Source organism: Pseudophryne corroboree, chromosome 7 (assembly GCF_028390025.1).
Source record: "Pseudophryne corroboree isolate aPseCor3 chromosome 7, aPseCor3.hap2, whole genome shotgun sequence".
Taxonomy (NCBI): domain Eukaryota; kingdom Metazoa; phylum Chordata; class Amphibia; order Anura; family Myobatrachidae; genus Pseudophryne; species Pseudophryne corroboree.
This window is the reverse complement of record NC_086450.1, coordinates 251635735-251660615: the sequence shown is the minus strand read 5'-3', so window position 1 is coordinate 251660615 and position 24881 is coordinate 251635735. Positions and strand designations below refer to the sequence as shown.

The window sequence follows — 24881 nt, the reverse complement described above, 5'->3', positions numbered from 1 at the left end:
AAACCGTGGATCTAAAATATCTCACGCGGAAAGTGGTCATGTTATTGGCCTTGGCTTCGGCCAGGCGTGTATCAGAATCGGCGGCTTTGTTATATAAAAGTCCTTATCTGATTTTCCATATGGATAGGGCAGAATTGAGGACTCGTCCCCAGTTTCTCCCTAAGGTGGTATAAGGTTTTCACTTGAACCAACCTATTGTGGTGCCTGCGGCTACTAGGGACATGGAGGATTCCAAGTTACTGGATGTAGTCAGGGCCTTGAAAAATTATGTTTCCAGGACGGCTAGAGTCAGGAAAATTGACTCGCTATTTATCCTGTATGCACCCAACAGGCTGGGTGCTCCTGCTTCTAAGCAGCCTATCGCTCGCTGGATCTGTGACACGATTCAGCAGGCGCATTCTGCGGCTGGACTGCCGCATCTTAAATCGGTGAAAGCCCATTCCACAGGGAAGGTGGGCTCATCTTGGGCGGCTGCCCGAGGGGTCTCGGCTTTACAACTTTGCCGAGCTGTTACTTGGTCAGGGGCAAACACGTTTGCAAAATTCTACAAAATTGATACCCTGGCTGAGGAGGACCTGGAGTTCTCTCATTCGGTGCTGCAGAGTCACCCGCACTCTCCCGCCCGTTTGGGAGCTTTGGTATAATCCCCATGGTCCTTACGGAGTTCCCAGCATCCACTAGGACGTCAGAGAAAATAAGATTTTACTCACCGGTAAATCTATTTCTCGTAGTCCGTAGTGGATGCTGGGCGCCCATCCCAAGTGCGGATTGTCTGCAATACTTGTATATAGTTATTGCCTAACTAAAGGGTTATTGTTGAGCCATCTGTTGAGAGGCTCAGTTATATTCATACTGTTAACTGGGTATAGTATCACGAGTTATACGGTGTGATTGGTGTGGCTGGTATGAGTCTTACCCGGGATTCAAAATCCTTCCTTATTATGTCAGCTCGTCCGGGCACAGTGTCCTAACTGAGGCTTGGAGGAGGGTCATAGTGGGAGGAGCCAGTGCACACCAGGTAGTCATAAATCTTTCTAGAGTGCCCAGCCTCCTTCGGAGCCCGCTATTCCCCATGGTCCTTACGGAGTTCCCAGCATCCACTACGGACTACGAGAATAGATTTACCGGTGAGTAAAATCTTATTATAGTCAATATAGTGACACTGGATGAGAGGTGCAGTATGGTATGGGTGCCTGCATTATATATCAGTGCCCCCCCCCCCCCCCCACACACACACACACACACATTGTAGCACGTCGCCCATCCCCTATTAGCAGATACCCCATCACTTATAATATCCATTCTTGCATGCTTCGGTCAGTGACTGTATTGACTATATATTAGTGCTTTTAGTGCCATTATACGGGGGCTGAGAATTATATTAGCGAACTTGCCACCGTGCAATAGTGGATTTACCACTAGGCAACCACAGCAGCTGCAAGGGCCCGGCAGATACCAGGAGCTCGCCGACAGATCATGGAGTCGGGAGAGCATTTCTGATTTCCGCCAAAAATGTCCGAGTGCTGGGCTGGCTGAATACTCCTGGCAGGCTGTCAGTGACTAGATAGCTGCCAGGTCTGATTTTTAAGGGCAGCACAGCTGGTATAATGATTAGCATTACTGCCTCAAAGCACTCAGGTCATGGGTTCAATTCCCACCATGGTCCTAACTGCTCGGAGTTTGCATATTCTCCCTGTACTTGCATGGGTTTCAGGGCTGGTTTTGCGGAGCACCCCCCCCCCCCCCCTTCTTTCCCGGCAAAACAGTTTGTGCGCACAAAAAAAAAATAGGGACATGGCCTCATAGGGGAGGGGCGTGGCCACAGTTATGCTCCCAGTAGCTGTGCCCCCAGATTTGCCCCAAGTAGTTGTGCCCCCCAGTTGATTTGCCCCCAGTAGTTGTGCCCCCTGTTGCTTTGCCCCCAGTAGTTGTGCCCCCTGTTGCTTTGCCCCCAGTAGTTGTGCCCACTGTTGCTTTGCCCCCAGTAGTTGTGCCCCCTGTTGCTTTGCCCCCAGTAGTTGCGCCCCCTCTTTTCTTTGCCCCCAGTAGTTGTGCCCCGTTTCTTTGCCTCCAGTAGTTGTGCCCCCTCTTTCTTTGCCCCCAGTAGTTGTGCCCCGTTTCTTTGCCCCCAGCAGTTGTGCCCCCTCTTTCTTTGCCCCCAGTAGTCGTGCCCCGTTTCTTTGCCCCCAGTAGTTGTGCACACACAAAAAAAAATTGAAAAAAGCAATACTTACCACTGCCCCGCTCCTGCTTCCCAATCGCTGCTGCTGCTCCGTCTGGCCGCTGGCTCCTCTCTATGGGAGAGATGTCATCTCTCTCCCATAGCAGCGCCGCACAGACACTAGAGGTCAATACTGACCTCTAGTGTCTGTCCCTGGAGCCAGCTGCAGCGGACGCCCACACAGCCCAATTTTCATAGTGCACATTTATCTGTCTATTCAATTTATAATATAATTCATTGCATGCTATACTGATAATGATGATGATGATGATGATGATGATGATGATAATAATAATAATGGTTTTACAGGCTTTTTTTATACCTGGACTTTAATATTTATCATTCATTATATTTTTAGTACTTTTCTTTTTTATTTCTCTTCAATTTACCCTTTTGCCATTTTCTTGGTCATTTGGAGTTAAAGTTAGTCATTTGGATTTACACATGTTTCTGTTAAAATGCTGCCTGGTTTTAGTTAATCACATTGTTATCTGATACAGGACCCTGTATGTTGTTGTTGTGCCTTTAGGGAAGATAAAACAAGCCTTGGAGAGAGATAAAATGGAGATGTTGCCCAAAGCAATCAATCAGCATTTAACTGTCATTTATCTAGCACAGTGTTTGAATTGACAGAAGCCAATTGGTTGCTTTGATCTCCCTCCAAGGCTTGATATATCTCCAGCTTTGTGTTTTGGGTAGTAAAGATAAATTAATGATAGACTAAAGCTGGGTACACACTGAGCGATATATCGGTCCAGATGAGATATTGCTCAATTTGGCAGACTGCCCGATATGCGGGTGCCCGCAGTCGCTAGCATTATCATCAGTTTTGATGTGCTGCAAGTCAAACCTGAATTCTGTAGTATACAAATGAAGGACGAAACATGATCATTCCATCCTTCATTAAACTCGCTCCAGTGTGTACGGGCAATCCGGGCTCCAGTGTGTACCCAGTATAAGACTGGGTACACACCAGGCCAATATTGGTACAATTTGCTGTATCGGAACGACAAATCGCGCATGTCGTCTGATGCCTGCGCTCAGTTGCACACTCCCACAGAATGCATGCATCATCTTCTGATCGGACATATGGCACGGCCAACCGGTCAATAATGCATGTATATTAATGAAGGATGAAACAGTGATCTTTCCATTGTTCATTAAATCTGTCTTGGTTTGGGGGTCATTGACGTGTAGCCAGCTTAAGGACACCTAAACTCTGGCATTTTTGCTGTGACTGTGTTCCAGTGCAGTTGCTGCATGTATATCTACGTTGAAAATATAGCAGTAATCAATACATATATGAAATGCATTTTCAATACAGAGTGAATATTTTTTACATGAATTATGTGACAAAGGTAGATCAAGCATCATTCTTTTTTCTGGGACATACTATAATGGCCTAACTCAGACTTGTACGCTAACCCAATCCGATGATGTTGACACTGTGCATGTGCAGGACCCATACTGCACATGTGCAGGACCCGCACTTGTGCAGATCGGGTCCTGAGTCCTCGCATGCAATGCCTCCTAAGGCCCACTCTGATTGACAGGCTGAGGGCGTTTGGGGTCAGGTAAGGGACGAGGACAGGGTCTGTTCCTCAAAATAAAGGTGTGTCACCTCCATTTTGTGGGGGTGCTGAGTTCAGTGTCTGATGCAGATTTACTGGCTGCGGACCTGAGACAGAAATCCGAGTAACTCAGATGGCCGATGGTCGCGCAGTGTGATCCAATGGTGAATCTTGAGACGCAACAGTGGATCACAGAAACAGACAGGGCGCAACTACTTCTCCTGTTGTATATGCATATTAGCTGTACGGCATTGTACAGCTGCTTCCTTGCGGCTGTGCAATATCATACAACACTGAATCAGGCCCTAAGTTGTACAACTGGTCATTGTTAAGATAAGAATATATATATATATACATATATATATATATTCTTATCTTAACAATTATATATATATATAATATGGATTAAATACCCATATGAGTGATAACTGGAAGTACAGGATTGAGTAACAGGACAGAAGAAATGGGAAATGTAATTAATTAATTTATGATTTTCATAAAGAACAGTAATACAAAATTGTGTATCCTGTGCTCATTAATGCAACTTTTTAGTACATGTTTAATGCAACTTTTTAGTACATGTTGGCAGGGGAGTAATTAGAACTTTGTGGGCCCCACAGAAATTTTTTAAGGGGCCCCCAACTCAGGTCTCCAGAGAGAAAGTGGCAGCAGGAACATAGAGATAAAGAGAGTGGCGGAAGGGACATAGAGACAGAGAGTGGCATAAGGGACACAGAGAGTGGACAGCAGGGACACAGAGACACATATTGACAGCAGGGACACAGTAGGGATGGCCATCGATGTTTCAAAATATAGAATACTTTTGCCATCGATGGGGTAGAACCAGATAGTTTCTCTCCATCGATGGAAAGGTATAACCATATATATATATATGTTTTTTTTTAATGCGGTGTCAGGACACGGAGCATAGCTCCGCCCCGACATGCACGAAGCCCCACCCCTGTATTCTGATTGGCCCATGGACTAGTCAGTAGAAAAACAGGTATGACCATCGATAGTGGGAACCATTGATGGTCATACACTGCATATTTGGCTGCCATCAATGGTTACTTACCATTTTGCCATTGATGGCAACCACACCGATGGCCATTCCTAGGACACAGAGACAGAGACAGTGGTGGCAGGGACACGGAGAGAGAATAGGGACTGAGATAGGCAGCAGGGACATTGTGACAGAAAGAGGCAGCAGGGGCATAGAAACAGAGAGAGAGGCAGCAGGGATGTAGGTATAGAGAGGCAGCAGGGACTTAGCGAGATGCAGCAGGGACGTAGGGACAAAGAGAGTGGCAGCAGGGACGAAGGGACAGAGAGAGGAGCAGAAGGAACGTAGGGACAGAAAGATGGATCAGCAGTAGTGCAAGTAGAAAAAAAAATCTTAATAGTACTATGTGCGCCAAAAAATGGGCGTGATTAGATGCCCCCAAAGGGCGTGGCCACTTAAAAAACATGCTACCCATTTCTCGTCACTTTGGGAACATTCCTTTCCATTCCAAATGCATCTTACAAATATGGTGCTTTCTCACAATGGGGAACCTCTGAAGAGGAAATGTGTTCTACCTGGTCAGACAGCGTCCTTAGTCGGTATTCACTTTTCATGTAGGAAATCACATGGACCGGCAGATGCCTGTTTGTTTAGGAATATAACCAAGTCATCGTCGTTCAGCCAGACTCATGCCACCTCTGTCACCTTCTACCCCTGCATCTCCCAGCCACACCATCATCTTCCTCCTGCATCTCCACATTCACACCATCTTCTTCGCTCCTTCATTTCTCAGCCACACCATCATCTCCCACTGCATCTCTCAGCCACTCCATCATCTCCCCTTTGCTACTCTCAGCCACACCGTCATCTCCTGTCTGCGTGTCTCAGTCACACCGTCATCTCCCCCCTGCATCTCTCAGCCACACCGTCATGTACCGCCTGCGTCTCTCAGCCACACCATCATCTTCTGCCTGCATCTCTCAGCCACACCATCATCTACCCCCCTGCGTCTCAACTACACCATCATCTCCCGCCTGAGTCTCTCAGCCACACTATCTTCTCCCCGTGTCTCTCAACTACACCGTCATCTCCCGTCTGCGTCTCTCAGCTACACGTTATCTAGCCCCGCTACTCTCAGTCTGCCCCCTTTAAATCTATGTCACTCGGCCTGTCCCTTTTAATTCTGTGTCTCTCAGTTTGCCCCCTCCTTCACTCTGTGTCTCTCAGCCTGCCCCCCCTTCTCTGTCTCTCAGCCAGACCCCCTCCTCCCTGTGTCCCTCAGCCTGCCCCCCTTCTCCCTGTGTCTCTCAGCCTGCCCCACCTTCTCTAGGTCTCTCAGCCTGCCCCCCTTCCCCTTCTGTGTCTATCAGCCTCCCACACCCTCTCTGTGTCTCTTAACCTGCCCCCTTCTGTGTCTATCAGGCCCCTCTTCACTCTGTGCCTCCAAGCCTGCCCCCCTTGTCTGTGCCTCTCAGCCTGCCCCCTTTCACTCTATGTCTCTCAGCCTGCCCCCCCTCCTCCCTGTGTCTCTCAGCCTGCCCCCCTTCTCTGTGTCTCTCAGCCTGCCCCCCCTTCACTCTGTGCCTCTCAGCCTGTACCCCCTCCCCCGTTCATGGGCACCCACAGCGACACTCACCGCTGCCTTCTATCTGCGCTGCAAGAAGAACAAAGCCGCTGCAGGAGAGGGAACATGACGTGATGTCAGCGTTCCTAGAAGCCCTTCCTGACAGTGCAGTGGGAGGCGCTGTCACGCCGCCGAGCAGGGTGGTTTTACATAAAACTAAACACATGGTGGTTCACAGCTGTAATGTGTACGGTGGGCGGGCAGCGGCTACAGTACAGCGTACATACTGTGGGCTGGGGACGCACCCACTACCTCTGGATGATTGAGGTAAAGAGCGACGGGCTGGCTTGACTGGGTGCATAGCAGCTGCACCCACTGCACCCTCGATAGCTACACTAGTGTATATTGGGTCTTCTATAAAAAAAAAGTTGAAAACTTTGTTGAATATTTGTTAATGGACTGTTTTGAATATTCCAGCATTTTCACAGTTATCTTTCTTGGTTGCCTGGAGGACATTGCAAACTGTGTTTTACAATCCTACAGATATAGTTACATAGTAAAACATACAATGAGCGCCATCTTAAGCGCATTTTTTTAATTAAAATGATTATGTGGTGTCAGGATGTTCCAATCTTTCTTGGGTGTATACTCTAAACCTATACATTTATTCTATATATTCTTAATTGAGTGTTACTACAATTAATTCTTTTTACAATTTCACAGAGGAGAGGAATGAAAGGGAAGGCACGGAAATTATTCTACAAAGCAATTGTGCGTGGAAAAGAAATTATACGGATTGGGGATTGTGCAGTGTTCTTATCAGCCGGACGCCCAAATTTACCCTATATTGGATGTATTCAGAACATGTGGGAATCTTGGGGAAATAATATGGTGGTGAGAGTCAAATGGTTTTATCATCCAGAGGAGACCAGTCCCGGAAAAAAGTTCAATGATAGCAAGGTAAAGCAATATTATATATACATAAAAGGCCCAAAAAAGCAACAAACTTTGTATTTAGGGGTTTAGAGAAGGTGTGTAATGTACTTCTATACAGTTGCAAAGCAATCTTGTTCAAGTTTTGTAAGACCAAGGACATCATTATGTTTTAAAAGATATGCTTTTTTTTTTTTTAAACTTACATTTTTATTGAAAATCCACTACATGGCAAGATACATTCAAACTTAGAAATTATTCTACAAATTATATAACAAAGTAAAATAAAAAGAAATAAAACAAAAATAAGGAAGAAAGATAAAGGGGGGTGGGGAGGGGGGGGAGGGTGTAGAGTATCAATAATAAGTGTACTCCCAAAACACAAATAAGTACACCAGTAACATACACCAGTAACACTTGTAACCACATAGTGGTTACAAGTATTATTTTTTTCTGCCAATATATGCATAATAAACGATAATAAAACACAAACATAAATCAGAATTGAGACCTAAACTCCTCACCTAAACAGTAATAAGGAAAATTACTTGAAGTTAGCTTAAGGTCATTTAAGGTACAGTAACTTACAGTAGTTTAAGCACCCACTGTATTTAAAACCGCTCTAGAATTTGCTCTATAATCGCTCCACCCAAACCACTTCATTAATGGATTAGAAGCTGAAAAAGAGTAGGAGACTCCCGCTGTTTCAAAATCACAATGAGTTTGGACTTTATATAGCAGCAAGATATGGTAAGGTGTCCGAACGCCTATGGCAAGCAGTAAGAATTTAATAGTGGCAAATAGAATATGGCCCATCACATACTTGTCACCAGAAGGTAAGAGGGTATACCCACATGGTGGAAATGAAGCAATGCTACCAGAGGGTCTGGGGTTATAGAAGTCCCATGTACTTTAGTAATTAAAACTAAAAATACTTGATGTCAAAGCTGTCTAAGTTTTGGGCAGGCCCAGAAAACATGGTAGAGATCTCCAACCTGACCACAATTCCGTCAGAATTAACTGGAAATAGTTGGCCATATTTTATGCAACCTATCAGGAGTCATACAGAATATAGAGCCCCAATCATCTTCTGTAAGGCAGTTAGAAAGATCTGCTTCCCATTTTAATGAGGCTGGAAAGGAACCAGATTGCGAGAAGCCTAGGAGTAAACTACAGCAGCAAGACCCAACTGAAAATAATTTCTCAGCAATATATTTGGGGGTAGCAGTCAAAGACAACTAAGCCATATGGAGGCTCTGCAACCAGTGATGAAATTGTAGGTTTCTCTAGGGGTAATAGAAACCACTCCTAGAGGCATACAAATAAGAGCAGTGCACCATCACTTATTACATCACTCTGGGTTCGGACACCTATACACTTCCATGTTTCAAAGCTCAAATCAGTATTGAACCTAGCAATAGCATCTAAAGAAAGGTTAGTGGTAGGAACTACATTTAACCAAGTAATGGCTTTGTGCTATGTAGCCACAGAGGCCAACACTGCCATAGATAGAGAAGATAACTGGGACTTATAGGACCATGGCAACCACAGTAGATCAGGTAATAAAAAGGGGTAGATCCTACTCTGCTCTAGAAATACCCAAGGTTATCTATCACAAACCAATCCCCAAGTTGGCTCAAGATGCATACTGTTTGGTATTTTCCCAAATCCGGAAATGTTAAGCCTTCCTCTATCCAGTCAACAGTAAAATGAGACCATTTCCCTAACAAGGGGACATAATTACATGCCACAACGTCAGTAGGGCGATATGGAATATGAACTCATTTGTATAAAAGGCTCTTATCATGCCAAACATATGAGTTTGGACAAAAAATCAGGGGGGAAATTTATTGTAAGCGCCTCTGTCTTAGCAATGTTCAATTTGTAGGACACTTGGGAGTAAACTTCTAAAACCTCATGAAAGGACTGCAGTGAAGATTCAGGACTAGTGAGGGACAATAAAACATCATCTGCAAACAAAACAATTGGTGAGACATACCTCACCAAACTAGGCCCCTGAATAGATGCAGACTGCCTAATCATTTCTGCTAAGGATTCAATAGCAAACGCGAAAACTAGAGGAGAAAGTGGACAAACCTGCTGGGTGCTATTACAGATAGAAAATGCCAAAGAGAGGATCCCATTTGTAAAAATCCTTGCAGGATTAGAGTAGAGAGCAAGTATAATAGAAGGGGCCCTATCCTATAATCCAAAATGGCTGTGGACTGTCATGAGATATCCCCAGTGTAGTCGATCGCTTTTTTCATAGGGCCATTGACAGTAAGGTAATGGGGGTAGTAATGGTATGGTTTCTTCATAAATCTTAAGGAGAAAGATTTAGAAAAATGGGTTTCTTGTAGCGCCACATTCTGTGCCTTAATAGCAAATAGGAGAAACAAAAAAGCAAAGTATACTGAAATAATAATAAATACATAAATAAATAAAAGTAAACCTTAAATAACTCCTAGAGAGAGTTAAAGGGGGTCACCAAATTAGATGACACTAATACAACAGAAGGGGGGTAGAGGCCCTTCCCCCACCACTCAAAAAAAACACATACCAGTACTAACCAGGTAGAAACATCATAAGCATTGCAAAAATATAAATACAGAAGTACCGGATAAATTGCAAACTATGCATGTACTGTAAAATCAGAAATATTATAAAGACACCACATCATCAAACAACAACACATTCAGTGCATCCGGAAAGTATTCACAGCGCTTCACTTTTTCCACATTTTGTTATGTTACAGCCTTATTCCAAAATGGAATAAATTAATTTTTCCCTCCAAATTCTACTCACAATGGCACTCATTACAAGTTGATCGCTCACTGCCGTTTTTCGCAGCAGAGCGATCAGGCTAAAAATCGGCTGTTCTGCGTATGCGTATGGGCCGCAGGGCGCGCGCGCCAAGTAATTTCACACAAGACTATGCAATTTTACACAGGGACGAGCGACGCTTTTCAGTTGCTCTGCTGATCGGTGAGTGATTGACAGGAAGTGGGTGTTTCTGGGTGGAAACTGACCATTTTCTGGGAGTGTGCTAAAAAACGCAGGCGTGTCAGGCTAAAACGCAGGAGTGGCTGGAGAAACGGGGGAGTGGCTGGCCAAAAGCAGGGCGTGTTTGTGATGTCAAACCAAGAACTAAACAGTCTGCAGTGATCACAATCTAGGAGTAGGTCTGGAGCTACTCAGAAACTGCAGGAAAAGATTTTCAAGCAATTCTGCTAATCTTTCGGTCGCACTTCTGCTAAGCTAAGATACACTCCCAGAGGGCGGCGGCTTAGCGTTTGCACTGCTGCTAAAAGCAGCTAGCGAGCGATCAACTCGGAATGAGGGCCAATACCCCATGATGACAATGTGAAAAAAGTGTTATTGAGATTTATGCAAATTTATTAAAAAAAAATAAGAAGAAATCACATGTACATAGGTATTCACAGCCTTTGCCATGGAGCTCAAAATTGAGCTCGGGTGCATCCTGTTTCCACTGATCATCCTTGAGCTGTTCCTACAGCTTAATTGGAGTCCACCTGTGGTAAATTCAGTTGATTGGACATGATTTGGAAAGGCACACACCTGTCTATATAAGGTCCCACAGTTGACAGTGCATGTCTGAGCACAAACTAAGCATGAAGTCAAAGGAATTGTCTGTGGACCTCCGAGACAGGATTGTCTCGAGGCACAAATCTGGGGAAGGGTACAGAAAAATATCTGCTGCTTTGAAGGCCCAATGAGCGCAGTGGCCTCAATCACCTGTAAATGGAAGAAATTCCTAACCACCAGGACTCTTCCTAGAGCTGGCCGGCCATCTAAATTGAGCTATCGGGGGAGAAGGGCCCTAGACAGGGAGGTGACCAAGAACCCGATGGTCACTCTGTCAGACTCACAGCATACCTCTGTGGAGAGAGGAGAACCTTCCAGAAGGACAACCATCTCTGCAGCAATCCACCAATCAGGCCTGTATGGTAGAGTGGCCACTCCTTCGTAAAAAGCACATGGCAGCCCGTCTGGAGTTTGCCAAAATGCACCTGAACGACTCTCAGAACATGAGATACAAAATTCTCTGGTCTGATGAAACAAGATTGAACTCTTTGGCGTGAATGCCAGACATAATGTTTGGGGGAAGCCAGGCACCGCTCATCACCAGGCCAATACCATCCCTACAGTGAAGCATGGTGGTGGAAGCATCATGCTGTGGGGATGTTTTTCAGCGGCAGGAACTGGGAGACTAGTCAGGATAGAGGGAAAGATGAATGCAGCAATGTACAGAGACATCCTGGATGAAAACCTGCTCCAGAGCGCTCTTGACCTCAGACTGGGGCGACGGTTCATCTTTCAGCAGGACAACGACCCTAAGCACACAGGCAAGATATCAAAGGAGTGGCTTCAGGACAACTCTGTGAATGTCCTTGAGTGGCCCAGCCAGAGCCCAGACTTAAATCCGATTGAACATCTCTGGAGAGATCTGAAAATGGCTGTGCAGCGACGCTTCCCATCCAACCTGATGGAGCTTGAGAGGTGCTGCAAATAGGAATGGGTTAAACTGCCCAAATATACAGATGGATCCATGCTAATTGTGGCTCCATCTGTGACTGAGTGCGCCCGGCAAGGTGGACCGCCGGGCATGAATGGGACGCGTATGCGTCATAGACGCGCACATGCTCCATTCAAAGTGAATGGGAGCATCTCTGTGCACTTGCCGGCATGCGCGCCGGGCACCCCAGCCCGCAGAAATACCGATTTTTGTAGTGGCTCTATCTGTAGATGTGCCAAGCTTGTGGCATCATATTTAAAAAGACTTGAGGCTGTAATTGCTGCCAAAGGTGCATCAACAAAATATTGAGCAAAGGCTGTGAATACTTATGTACATGTGATTTCTTAGTTTTTTATTTTTAATAATTTTGCAAAAATCTCAAAAACACTTTTTTCATGTTGTCATTATGGAGTATTGGGGGTCATTCCGAGTTGATCGTTAGCTGCCGTTGTTCGCAGCGCAGCAATCAGGCTAAAAATCGGTATTTCTGCGCATGCGTATGCACTGCAATGCGCACATGCGACGTAGGGTACAAAGTCCTTTGTGGTTTTGCACAGGTTCTAGCGAAGCTTTCAGTTGCACGGCAGAACGCAGGAAGATTGACATGAAGTGGGTGTTTCTGGGTGGCAACCGACCGTTTTTAGGGAGTGCTTAGAAAAACCCAGGCGTATCGGGGAAAACGCAGGCGTGGCTGGGCGAATGCTGAGCGGGTATGTGACGTCAAAAGCCGTCCCTTTGGCTGGGCGGCGACAATGCATTTGCACGGCTGCTAAAAGTAGCTAGCGAGCGGTCAACTCGGAATGACCACCACTGTGTGTAGAATTTGTAGGGGAAAAAATTATTTATTCCATTTTGGAATAAGGCTGTAACATAACAAAATGTGGAAAAAGTGAAGCACTGTGAATACTTTCCAGATGCAATGTATAATTGGCAATCAATCTACAGTGGATATGAAAATAATTATGCCTCTAAAGATTAGAGACATAGTGGGTACATCTCACCCAATAGAGTCCAGAGTCCACTGAAAGATATCAAGATATCGGACTTGCAACCAAAGAGGCCAATTTATAAAGGGATTTATGAAAAAGTTAGCAAATCGGGAGTCATCCTTCTTTGGGCCCCACCAAGGACCAATCCTTTTGGAAACAAAGGTTAGGCGGTCTCTGCAAAGAAAGAGCCTCTGTAATGTTCCAAGATTTGAAAAGTTGAATTTCTTCATTAGGAGTAGAAATAAATACAGTGGATCCATTCCGAAAAATAGTCAATTTGGCGGGAAGCCCCATCTACTGTATAGTGTATATCTGCTTTACGGAGAGCCATGATAACCTGTTGGAATGACTTACGAGCTGTCAGCGTAGCAGCCAGAAGAAGAATCAGACATACGTGTTGCATGAAGAATGACTTCCGTAATATAAAAATAGTGTATCCGCATAGAAGTGTCCCGAGGTACCACAGCCAGGGCATTTTTAGTATGGGGCAGCCGGTGAATACAGTTGATGTGATCTCTTCCTTAAAGGATGCCAAGAACTGTTTCATGGAGCCTACCATCAAAGGTGCATCATCTCCCAAATGAGAGGTAGAAGGCAGAGGTGGGGAAGATCTCCATCTTCCCCACCGCTGCCTTCTACCTCTCAATTGGGACATGATACACCTTTAGATATAGAACTGGAACTGGAAGCTTTAGATACAGAACTGGAACCTTTAAATCCAGAGCCCTCAGATATAGGTTTTTCAGCATTCTTAACTGGCGAACGTTGTTTAAAGAAACTAAGCTGGAGCTTTCTGACTTTTGGGGGCCATCATGAAACTATAGATAAAACAAAGTAGAAATCATGGCAAAACAATATCAGATTGCAAGGTACACAGATCCAAAAATAGAATGCGGTGTCAAAACATATAGGAGTTGTGGAAAAAAGTCACATAATATCAATCACACTCCAATAGGGTCAGATGCAAAGGAGATATACACCACTAGCCACAAAAAACTGACAGACATGTTCCCAGACCACTCAGTATAAATCCATGCAAGTAAGTATGTCCAGGACAGGTACAGAGGGAGAGTGTTGTGACTAACTTCTCCTAAAATGGTGGTTCCTCCAGTCCCAGAAGTACAAGATCTGAAGGACCCATTGGTGCTCAATCAGGGTCAGCGAGATCAGCACAGGCAGTCCACAACCACGCCAGTGTCAGTCGTGGCTTTTGCTCTTTGCAAATCCAGGCCACAGCTTCTCCATACAGTGTAGGTCCTGGCAATATCCCCACTCAGAGCGGTGGAGAGGTCTGGATGAGACATAGCTGAACTCCTGTGAATAGCAGCAATCCCAAAGCATAAGCTATTTGTGGAGCCCCCAGCAGAGCGAGACAGCAGTGAAAGACCCCATATAACAGCCACTAATAAAATAAGGTGGTGGTAGAAGGGGAGGTGCTCCTAAATATCCAGTGGCTGAGGAGGTATAGGGTCACACAGATAAAATAGGGTGGTGGTATTTTAGGTGAGGGGCTCTTAAATATCCAGTGGCCGAGGAGGTATAGGGTCACACAGACAGTATGCAGGAGCCTTCCCCCTTGGAGCTGCAGCAAGTACAGCTTCAGATTTCAGGCATCACCTGAGAGATGGCAGCCGTCACAAGCTGAAGTAGTCCCATTCTGTGAATGCAGAGAGGCCTCCCACCAGAATGGTCAGGTAGTGGGTCTAGTGGTAGGTCAGGAGGTACAGGCTCATCAAACAGAAGGCCAAGTTCAAGGGGGAACTGCATGGCAGTGAGTCAGGATGCAGCGGGAGTTGCGATTAAAATCGAGGCCATTGCTTCTGGATCCCAGGTAGGCCTCAAGTGGAGGCAGGCACCTGGGTCAGCGGAAGGCTCACTGGAGGGTCCCCCAGGGTAGCGGAGGCTGGGAGAAGCTGAATTGAGGGCACAAAGGCCCCTCAAATGTGTGGGAGAGAAGGTGGCAGCGGGAGCTCCAGTGGTGCATGTCCATTCTCTCTCACAGCTAGGCCATGCCCTTCATACAAAGGCGTAGCTACCATAGGTGCAGGGAGTGCAGCTGCTATGGGGCCCACACCTGAGAGGGGCCCACCTTCTCTGTCACAGTTACATGTGTTATGTACATTTTTCACCATTGGGTGGTGCATAGGGGCCCTTACAAACTTTTGCCTTGGGGCCTACAATATATCTGGTTACACCTATGGATCTGCTCATTGTAATATGGTATAACATTGGAGGTGATACAATATCCCAGTGTTGACCTTAGAATCTCAACACGTTTGGGGGGTAAGTAGGCTAACCCTCCCCCCCTACCCTAACCCTCCTCTGGTGGCGGAAAGTGCGAAATCTAGGGGGTTGGTGGCTAGGGCTAAATTTTGGGTGGCTGCCGCTAACTACCCCCCTAGTGTCTAACCCTAACCCCCCATAATGGCTAACCCTACCCACACTTACCTTCCGATATCGGCTGTTGGTGTCCCTGCACTAGTCTACTGAGCAGTGTTGGGATTCCGGCGTCGGTCACATGACCGCTGGCATCCCGAACGCCGGGATGCCAAACGCATCCCATTAAATTAACTGGAGGGCTTTATAATGTTACATAATATGGACTGGGGTACTGTAATGTGGCACAATATGAAATGGAGGCACTATAGTGTAGAATGATATGAACTGGGGGTAGCACTGTGCCATAGTATGAACAGGGGGCAGTGTAATGTGTCATCATTTGAACTGAGGACACTGTATGTTATAATGTGAATTGGGGGTACTGTGCTGCATAATGTGTACTAGCAGCCTACAATGTGACATAATATGAACTAGGGCAACTACTGTGGTTCATAAAATAAACTAGAGCACTACTATGGGGCATAATATTAACTAAGGCACTGCTATGGTTCAGAGATTGAACCAGGGCACTACTATGGGGCATAAAATTAACAACTTCTGCGGACATGTGTCTCTCTCGAAATACTGGAACAGGGGCACCTGCAAAATGTTGCTGTGGGTGCCACAAAGTTCTGGCTACGCCACTGCCTTCAAGATATAATGCTTTTAACATAGAGACAAACTTCACATATTCATGCCATGTTGAAAGTTATATAGGTTAGAAAAAAAACTACCTAGTACAATAATTATACTAAATATCCACCTCCCTTAATTAGCAGAAGAGCAGGAACCTAGGACTATGTTTACTAAATGACAGGTTTGAAAGATTTACTAAGCTCAAAACGTCCAGAGCACCACAGAGCTATCACATGGGGGCCCATGGAGGGGCATCCCACGCAGTTGCTATCTGACTTGGCAGAGTGCCCAGCTTTTTACAATCAAGTCCTCTTGCAAATTGTACTGTGAAATAGTTACTATTAAAGGGCAAGTGAGTGCAGTTTTGCAGGAACAAAACACTGAAATGGTTAAAATGAGTTCTATGCCAAGGGACAATACAGAACTTTATTAAAGGCTTCTTGATTCAGAAAAATATTTGTCTTGATTATTAACAAACAAAACTCTCACATATTTTTATAAACAAAAATCACAGAGGAGTTCTTCTCCCTCTATACCCCTCTTGTTTCTGGCACCCTCAGAAAATATAACTTCCTTCACTGCAATCATGTAACTTACCTCTACTATCAGCTATCAAATTGCCGTTTTCTTAACCTAGACAAGTCTGAGAAAAATCACAACTGATGTAAAAGATTTTTCTTATGTTGGGAACTCATTCCTAAAGTTTTAGCATCCAGAGAGTGACTCTCTAGTTATTAGTGACAGATAGGACTTATTCCTTATTTATTCCTGGGTGTCTTGTACAACTTTTACAATTAACTTTCCACATTATAAATAAAACAAATGCCTTGATTATGGTTCTTGGTACCAAGAGTAGACTAGAATTGTATGTAGCAAGTATTAGCATGTATGGATCTCTACTGTAACCATCCACCACATTCTGTCAATGACTTATTGACCTCTCCATTCTAGATTCATGATGGTACATATTGTACCTAGGCTGCCATCTTTATTCCATTATTTCACTCTTATTATAGAAGCTCTGGCATCTGTTAGAGCCAACAAACAAACAAACAGTCGTAGCAGCTCCAACACTCTATCATGTGCTAGAAAAGGCAATCTAGAAACTTTGTTGATTGAGTTGGGCTCTTGTGAAAATAAAGTGAGCTAAACCTGTATTGACATTGGGTCCAATTCAGCATTGAACACATCTACGATGGCTTCGCATGCTGAAGCCCTTTTGCCATGCTGAAGCCCTTTTTGCCTTTTCTCACATATGCGAACGCCTCTGCCTGATTGACAGGCAGAGGCATTTGCGGGCGGGAGGGGGGCATTGATGCTGCATTTAGGGGGCGGCATTGTGTGGGGAGCAGTCTGGACATTGCCGGCGTGTCTAGACCATTTGCAGGGGTGGGCTGCGGCGGCTGCGTGACATCACACGCAGCCGCTGCGACCTGAAACATGGCAGGTAGCCACCTGTCTTCGCAGCTAAGCTGCACAGGCAGAGGGTTACCCTTATCATGCGAGCAATTCGCTGCTGATTAAAGCATTCACATGTTAGCAGGGGGCGGTAGGGCCCGGCTACAACCCATGCTGAATTAGGCCCATAGTCCAACAGAAAAAAGGAAGCGCTTATTCAATCAATATCATTTTATTATATTTAAAACTGGCTAAAATAGCATTTTACAAGCGCTTTCTTTTTCCTGTTGGACTATGTCCATACAGGTTTAGCTCACCCCTGGAACATGTGACTTACTAGGTGGTCTGGAAACTGTGACAGTTATTTGCAGCCGCCCACTAAGCAGGTTTTTTTTCTCTCGAAATTTGACTCCTAAGTGAGTGAAAAGGGGTAAAATGTTTCACCCAGCAAACCTTTGCCCAGTTGAAACCGTGCATATCAGCTAGTCCATATTATTTGGGCTGGTAAAAAATCTTGAGTAAAGATGCATATTGTCTAAAACCATTGTTTCTCAGTAGGCATTTACACCTGGGGCTAGGTAAACTATACAAAAGAAAGTCAAAGTGCTAATAACTTTTGGGTTTCATCAGGGGCAGAACTAGAGCTGTGCAAGATGGGTTAATTAAAGAAAGGGAGGGACAGGGAATTAATAAAGGACTTAAGCTTAGGCCCAGATTTATCAAGCCTTGGAGAGTGATAAATTAAAGTACCAACCAATTAGCTCCTAACTGCCATGTTACAGGCTATGTTTGAAAAATGACAGGAGCTGGTTGGCTAGTACTTTATCACAATGTATAGATAGACAGTTAAAAGACAGACAGTCATAAGGTCGACACCATATGGTCGACAGGGTCAAAAGGCCGACAATCTAAAGGTTAACAGGATCAAAAGGTCAACACATATATATATATATATATATATTTTTTTTTTTGGGGGGGGGGGGGTTTCATGCTTTTGCAGCTTTTGCCTCATTTACTATCCATGTCACAAACTATTACCTTTAGTAACCTTGTGGTGAGCTAAGCGAGTCACCGAGCCTGAAGTGTGGCAAGCATACGCATTTAAACAAATTTGGCTAAACATTTTTTTTAAAATCACAAAATAACGCAATTTATTTGTTTGTCGGCTTTTTGACCTTGTCGACCTTTTGACTCTGTTGACCTTTGACTGTCGACCTTATGGGGTCGACCTAATGACTGTCTATCTTTAAACTGGCTAACTTCTATACCAAACCCCTTTATCACCGTGCAGTTTATCACTCTCCAAGGCTTGATAAATCTGGGCCTTAATTTGGTGAAAGTTGATGGCAACGGTTTTTCCGTTTTCTTTCCTTGAACCTACAGTACATGCTAACATTTTTAGTTATAGCTCAGTGTTTCAGAAACAGGAAAAACAGGTTGGAATACTCATGTTTCTGACATTGTCACGTATTATACCAATTCATATTTCTCATACGTCCTAGAGGATGCTGGGTACACCATTAGAGCCATGGGGTATAGATGGGATCCGCAGGAGACATCGGCACTTTAAGACTTTGAAAGGGTGTGAACTGGCTCCTCCCTTTATGCCCCTCCTCCAGACTCCAGTTTTAGAATTGTGCCCAGTGAGACTGGACGCACTCAGGGGAGCTCTACTGAGTTTCTCTGTAAAAACTTTTTGTTAGGTTTTTTATTTTCAGGGAGGCTGCTGGCAACAGTCTCCCTGCTTTGTGGGACTTAGGGGAGAGAAGTATGACCCACTTCCAGTGAGTTCAAGGGCTCTGCTTCTGGCTACAGGACACCATTAGCTCCTGGTTTGATCGCTGGGTACGCTCAGATGCTCGCTCCCACAGCCTGCCGTCACCCCCTTTCAGAGCCAGAAGTCAGAAGACTGGTGAGTAACCGAAGTGAAGAAGACTTTTCTTCAGAGACGGCATTTGCAGAGGTACCGTGCAGCGGGCAGGGCGCGCGGGGGGGGGGGGGGGGGGTGCACTGGGTAGCTAAAAACTACCTCATTGAGCCCACTGGCAAGAGGGGACATTAGTGCCGCGGCACTGTCACAACCCCCGCCAGTATAAACATGTAGAAAGCGGGACAGAAGCGCGCCATTAAGGGGGTGGAGCTTCTTCCTCACCGCTCACGGCGCCATTTCCTCTCCACAGGCTGCAGAGACGCTGGTCCTCCACACGCTCTGACAAGTACAGGGGTGTAAAATGGAGGGGGTAGACATAAGTGGTGCAATTTATATATATATATGTGTATATATATATATGTATATATATATATATATATATACAAATAGAAAATTCAGCACTCACCATAGCAAGCTCACTTGTCCTCACAACATCAATAAATTAATGATGGGGGTTTAGTTAGTGAATTGGCCAATGCACGGAAGCCTGCATACCGCTCGCCAAGGTACCCCACCTTCATGCAGGTCCTACACTACCACAAAGCCTTAAGAATTAAAACCTGGCATCTGTATCACATATAATATAACTGCAAATATGCCCACTAAGTTTAATGTATGCCTGCCACATATCTTATGGCTTTTAAAGGCATACTAGTCACCTGACACAGCCGATAAATTACTAAGGAGCAGCTGACACAGGTTTAGAACAATTGAGATTACACAGGGGTGCGTGAAAAGGCCTGTGACCATGGTTAATAAGAGTTAACCAAAGATTAACCCCATAATATACAAACAAATATAGAAAACCACAGCACTCGCCACCCCAGAAGCGGGGTGCAGTGTCTGCACTCACCACTCATAGGGTGGGGTGCATGCAGCCAATGGCCACCTACCCAAATACATACAAATGGAAAATTCAGCACTCACCATAGCAAGCTCACTTGTCCTCACAACATCAATAAATAAATAATTTATAATATTGCACCCCGCTTCTGGGGTGGCGAGTGCTGTGGTTTTCTATATTTGTTTGTATATATATATATATATATATATATGTATGTATATATATATGTGTGTGTATATATATATATATATGTGTGTATATATATATATATATATATATATATATATGTGTATATATATATGTATATATATATATATATATATGTATATATATATATATATATGTATATCCACACAATAGGCACGGCACTCCAGGGACTCGTTCCAGAAAAACCTTTAATTGCGGTGCTTACATCTACATGTTTCAAGGCCTCAGCCCCTTCGTCAGGATACACCAATACTCACAAGACATACATACATATAACATTTATATACCTGATACCAGACATCACCTCCCGCCAGCGTCCGCGTCCACAGCTGCTGCCGCTGATTCACCCCCGGCGTCTCACTTCCGGGTCACGCAAGACGCGGTTGCTAGGCAACCGCTAACTTGCGCTCCTGTACAGCAAGCCCGGCCTCCTTGTCATCAAGCAGTGCCGTCTATGGGCAGACCTGGCAGAATAAATATAGTGCATTTAAAAACAGACATTAAAACATTTGCTTGCCAGCGCAAGGACATAGATTAACCATCTGTTAACATAACCTGCTGCTACTTATTCTACTATGACAGTCAGTAAACCATATCAACCACACTTCCTGATTGGCACACCCAGTAGTAGATGTGTGAACCTCAATATATATTTAGTAGTTTTGCTATACCCACCTGCTAACCTTCATTGTCAAATCATCTTAGACTATTCCAGTTAATTTTATCATTTAGCCCGTCAGGTGACATAGTCCCCAGGCGGACAATCCATCTGGATTCCAATAGGCATAAAGCCTTAATGCGATCACCCCCACGGGGAGACTCCACCACGTGATCAATCAAGAAATATTTTAAATCGGATAAAGTGTGACCCATCTTCCTAAAATGACGGGCCACTGGCTGATCCAAGGCTTTCCCCTCAGCCGACAGATGGATGGCCGACCTATGCAGGGCCATACGCTCCCGAAATTTACGAGAGGTCTGACCTACATAGTATAGCCCGCAAGGACATGTGATCACGTACACCACAAATGATGAGGTGCACGTGAGCACATGTCGAATGTCATACTTTTTTTGTGAATGGGGATGCTGAAAGGATCTACAAGCTACCATATATCTGCATGTAGTGCAACCAAGGCAGCTGTAACAACCTGCCGGTTTAACATACACATTAGGCATTTTTGGGATCCCTCTCCCCGACCCCGTGATATCAGTAATCATAAGCCTATCTTTCAGGTTACGTCCTCTTTTAAACGCTGCTAGAGGGCGCATGTCCTTAAAACATGCCAAATCTTTATCTGAGGTTACAATTGGCCATAGAGCCTTAGTAGCTCGATTAATTACCGGGCTGGCAGTGGTAAAACTACTAACCCATGGGAAAACCTTAGCTGGTGTTTTAGTATGCGACTGTAATAATTGGGCTCTAGGCGTACTTAACACTTGGCGTTTATTATCCTGAAGCATCTTGGGGTCATAACCCCGTGCTATAAATTTGGCTATTAAGTTATCGATGGATGCAGCAGCTTTTTGTGGATCACTAGAGATTCTGGCCACCCTCATCATTTGGGAGCGGGGCAACCCCCGCTTCAGTGATGTTGGGTGATGGCTTGAAGCGAGCAGAAAGGTGTTTCTGTCCACATCTTTATGAAACACCTCTGTCGCAATCCTACCTTCAATGATATTCACTTGTACATCCAAAAAATGTGCTTGAACCTCACTACACTGGATAGTAAATTTAACAGCAGACGTACTGCAATTAATCTCCTCCAATACATCTGTTAATAAATCTATGTTTCCGGTCCATAATAAAAAAATATCATCGATATACCGGGTGTATAATTTAATACTCCCGGATATTGATGAATGATTCAAGAACAATTTGTCTTCCTGCTCAAACATATATATGTTGGCGTACGATGGGGCCACAGGGGACCCCATCGCACACCCCCGTTGTTGCAGATAATATTGACCGTCATAGAGAAAATAATTTCTATGAAGGGTCAATTCTAACAATTTCAGAAAAAGATCATGGTTAAATAGTACTGGATCCAGAAATTGTTGTAGGAAATTTCTCATGGCCTGTAGTCCACCATTATGGGGGATCGATGTATGTAAACTACAGACGTCTAAGCAACATAGCCATGTTCCCTTGGGTACTTCAGTGATTCCATTTAGCAGCTTTAGGAATTCTGTGGTGTCTTTTAGAAAAGTCTCCTTCTTGCTCAACAACGGTTGAAGAAGATGATCTAGCAGCTGTGCCACAGGGTAATATAAGGAACCTCGTGCCGATATAATCGGGCGACCAGGGGGATTCCTGTTGTCCTTATGCAGTTTCGGCAACGTGTATAGTACCGGGACCTTCGGATGTTCCACTATTAATGCCTTGCAGATTTTAGAAGTGATGTGTTGTTGTTGCATCGCTACTCCCAACACCTCACGTAATTCTTTCTGAAATTTACTAGTTGGGTTCCCAGGTAGACGACTGTACACCCCCTCTTCAGCTAATTGATGTTCAATTTCTTGGCGGTAGTCCGTGATGTCTTGCACCACGATGGCCCCGCCCTTATCGGCTGGCCTGATAATTATGTCCTCGTAGGTGCTCAGTTGTTTTAACGCAGAGGATTCCTCTCTGGATAAATTTTTGTGAATTTTGCCAGGTGCCGTTCTGAATTTCGTCACAGATTCGTGCAATAGACGGTCAAAGGTTTTTAACGATGGGTTCGCCGAAACTGGATCAAATTTAGATTTTGTCTTGCCCATCAGGAACATTTCTAAAGATGAACTCTCTGGTACCGTCTTCTGTAATTGAAAATGTTCCTTCAGACGTAGATTTCTGGAGAATTTATGATGGTCCAATCTCCATGTAAATTCATCGTGCATATTTGTAGGCACAAAAGCAAGACCTTTCTGCAATACTTGGATTTCTACTGGCTGTAGAACCCTCCTTGATAAATTAAAGATCAAGTTGTCTTTTTGCGGGAGGGATTTCGTCTGACTTCTCTTGTTTCTTTTGTTCTGCCCGCCCCTGCGGGTGGTCTTTCTCCACCCCTCTGGGTGGCCCCTCCTTGTCCTAAAGGGATTCTCTCCGAAGTAGAAGCATCATCTGATTCGGATATTGCAAATTCACTATCGCTGTTGTTCTGAGACGTCGAACTGTGATTCTGTGGGCGCCGTGGTTGCCATGGTCTACGGCATCTTTCTAAGGCACTGTTACGTGTTGTAGGTGCACCCCCAGATAACCACCTGTAGACTCTGTTCTCCTCGTAATCTGCGTCAACCGTATGTTTTTTATTCTTTTTAAATTTAATTAGATTTCTCTTATATTGGTCACATTGCTGTTGCAGTTTGGTGAGCCAGCTCGTATTGGCCACATCTTCTAACACGTCCTGATGTGCATTCTCAAACGTGTGAATCTTAGTGCGTGTCACCTGTAGCTCACGTCCTGCCTCCTCTATGACCAGGACCATCAGGTCTAACGCACATTTATTGAGGATCCCTATCCATTTACGCACAAATTCCGGGTTTTGTCTTCCAATCGTTGGCACGTTGGTCACTCTAAATCCCCGCGGAATTTTGCGTTCACGTACATAATCGGATAAGGATGTCCCATGCATTAAATAATCTATTTCACGTCTTTTTAGTTTGAATAGTCGGAAATGCAAGTCCTCTAAGTTATGCACTGGATCAACTACAGTCACTGGCTCTTTAAACAGAATTTGCTGCACCTGATCTGCTGTGAAACTGAAGGTCTCACACGGAGGGACTTTAAAATCCCTACACCCAATCGGGTCATGTGTCTCAGGTAAATCTGCTGTTGATTCCATGGTTGTCATACTCGAAGTACAATAATTACTGTCTTGTTGTTAATGCCACATCCAGTTGCTGTCACAAGCAAACAAAAACTCCTCAGTATAATCCCAGTATGATCAAGGATATATAAATGTCCACTTCGTCTAATAATAGCTGTGGTGCCATGCAACTCATGCGGAAAAGTCCACTGACTCCCAAATTCAGACCTATAGCGCTTTTATCATATATATATATATGTATATATATGTATATATATGTATATATATATATATATGTATATATATATGTGTATATATGTATATATGTATATATATATATATATATGTGTGTGTATGTATATATATATATATATATATATATATATGATAAAAGCGCTATAGGTCTGAATTTCTGATCCGGTTTTTCAGCGCAGGGTTGTGAGCTGGCAAATCCCTTCTGTGTCTCTCTGACAGACTTTACTGTGGGTCTGTCCCCTATATGCCCGGTGTGTCTGTGGGTGTTTGGTACACGAGTGTTGACATGTCTGAGGCTGAAGGCTCTTCCCAGGAGGAGGCTGTATTAGGGACACAGACGGCTGCGGGGGTGACCCTGTCGGCACAGCCGACACCTGATTGGGTAAATGTATTAAATGCCTTGAATACTAATGTGGCTCTTATTAGTAAGAGGTTAGATAAGTCTGAGTCGCAGACCCAGGCATGGAAGAAATCTGTGGAAGATATGTTATTCCAAAGTCAGGTCCCCTCAGGGTCATAAAAACGTACGTTGGTCCAATTGGCGGACACTGATACCGACACGGACACTGATTCCAGTGTCGACTATAGCGATTCCAGGTTAGACCCAAAATTGGCAAAGAGCATTCAGT

General features: G+C 44.6%; 1 protein-coding gene across 4 annotated transcripts in view; it reads left to right on the top strand.

Moving 5' to 3' along the window:
• The window catches only part of TNRC18 (trinucleotide repeat containing 18), a 1076633-nt gene that overhangs the window by 993545 nt on the left and 58207 nt on the right, over window positions 1-24881 (top strand). For all 4 annotated transcript variants that reach the window (XM_063934091.1, XM_063934092.1, XM_063934093.1 and 1 more), the window contains one exon: window positions 7083-7319. In XM_063934091.1, the coding sequence (XP_063790161.1) occupies window positions 7083-7319 (237 nt within the window). The remainder of the gene's footprint in view (window positions 1-7082; window positions 7320-24881) is intronic.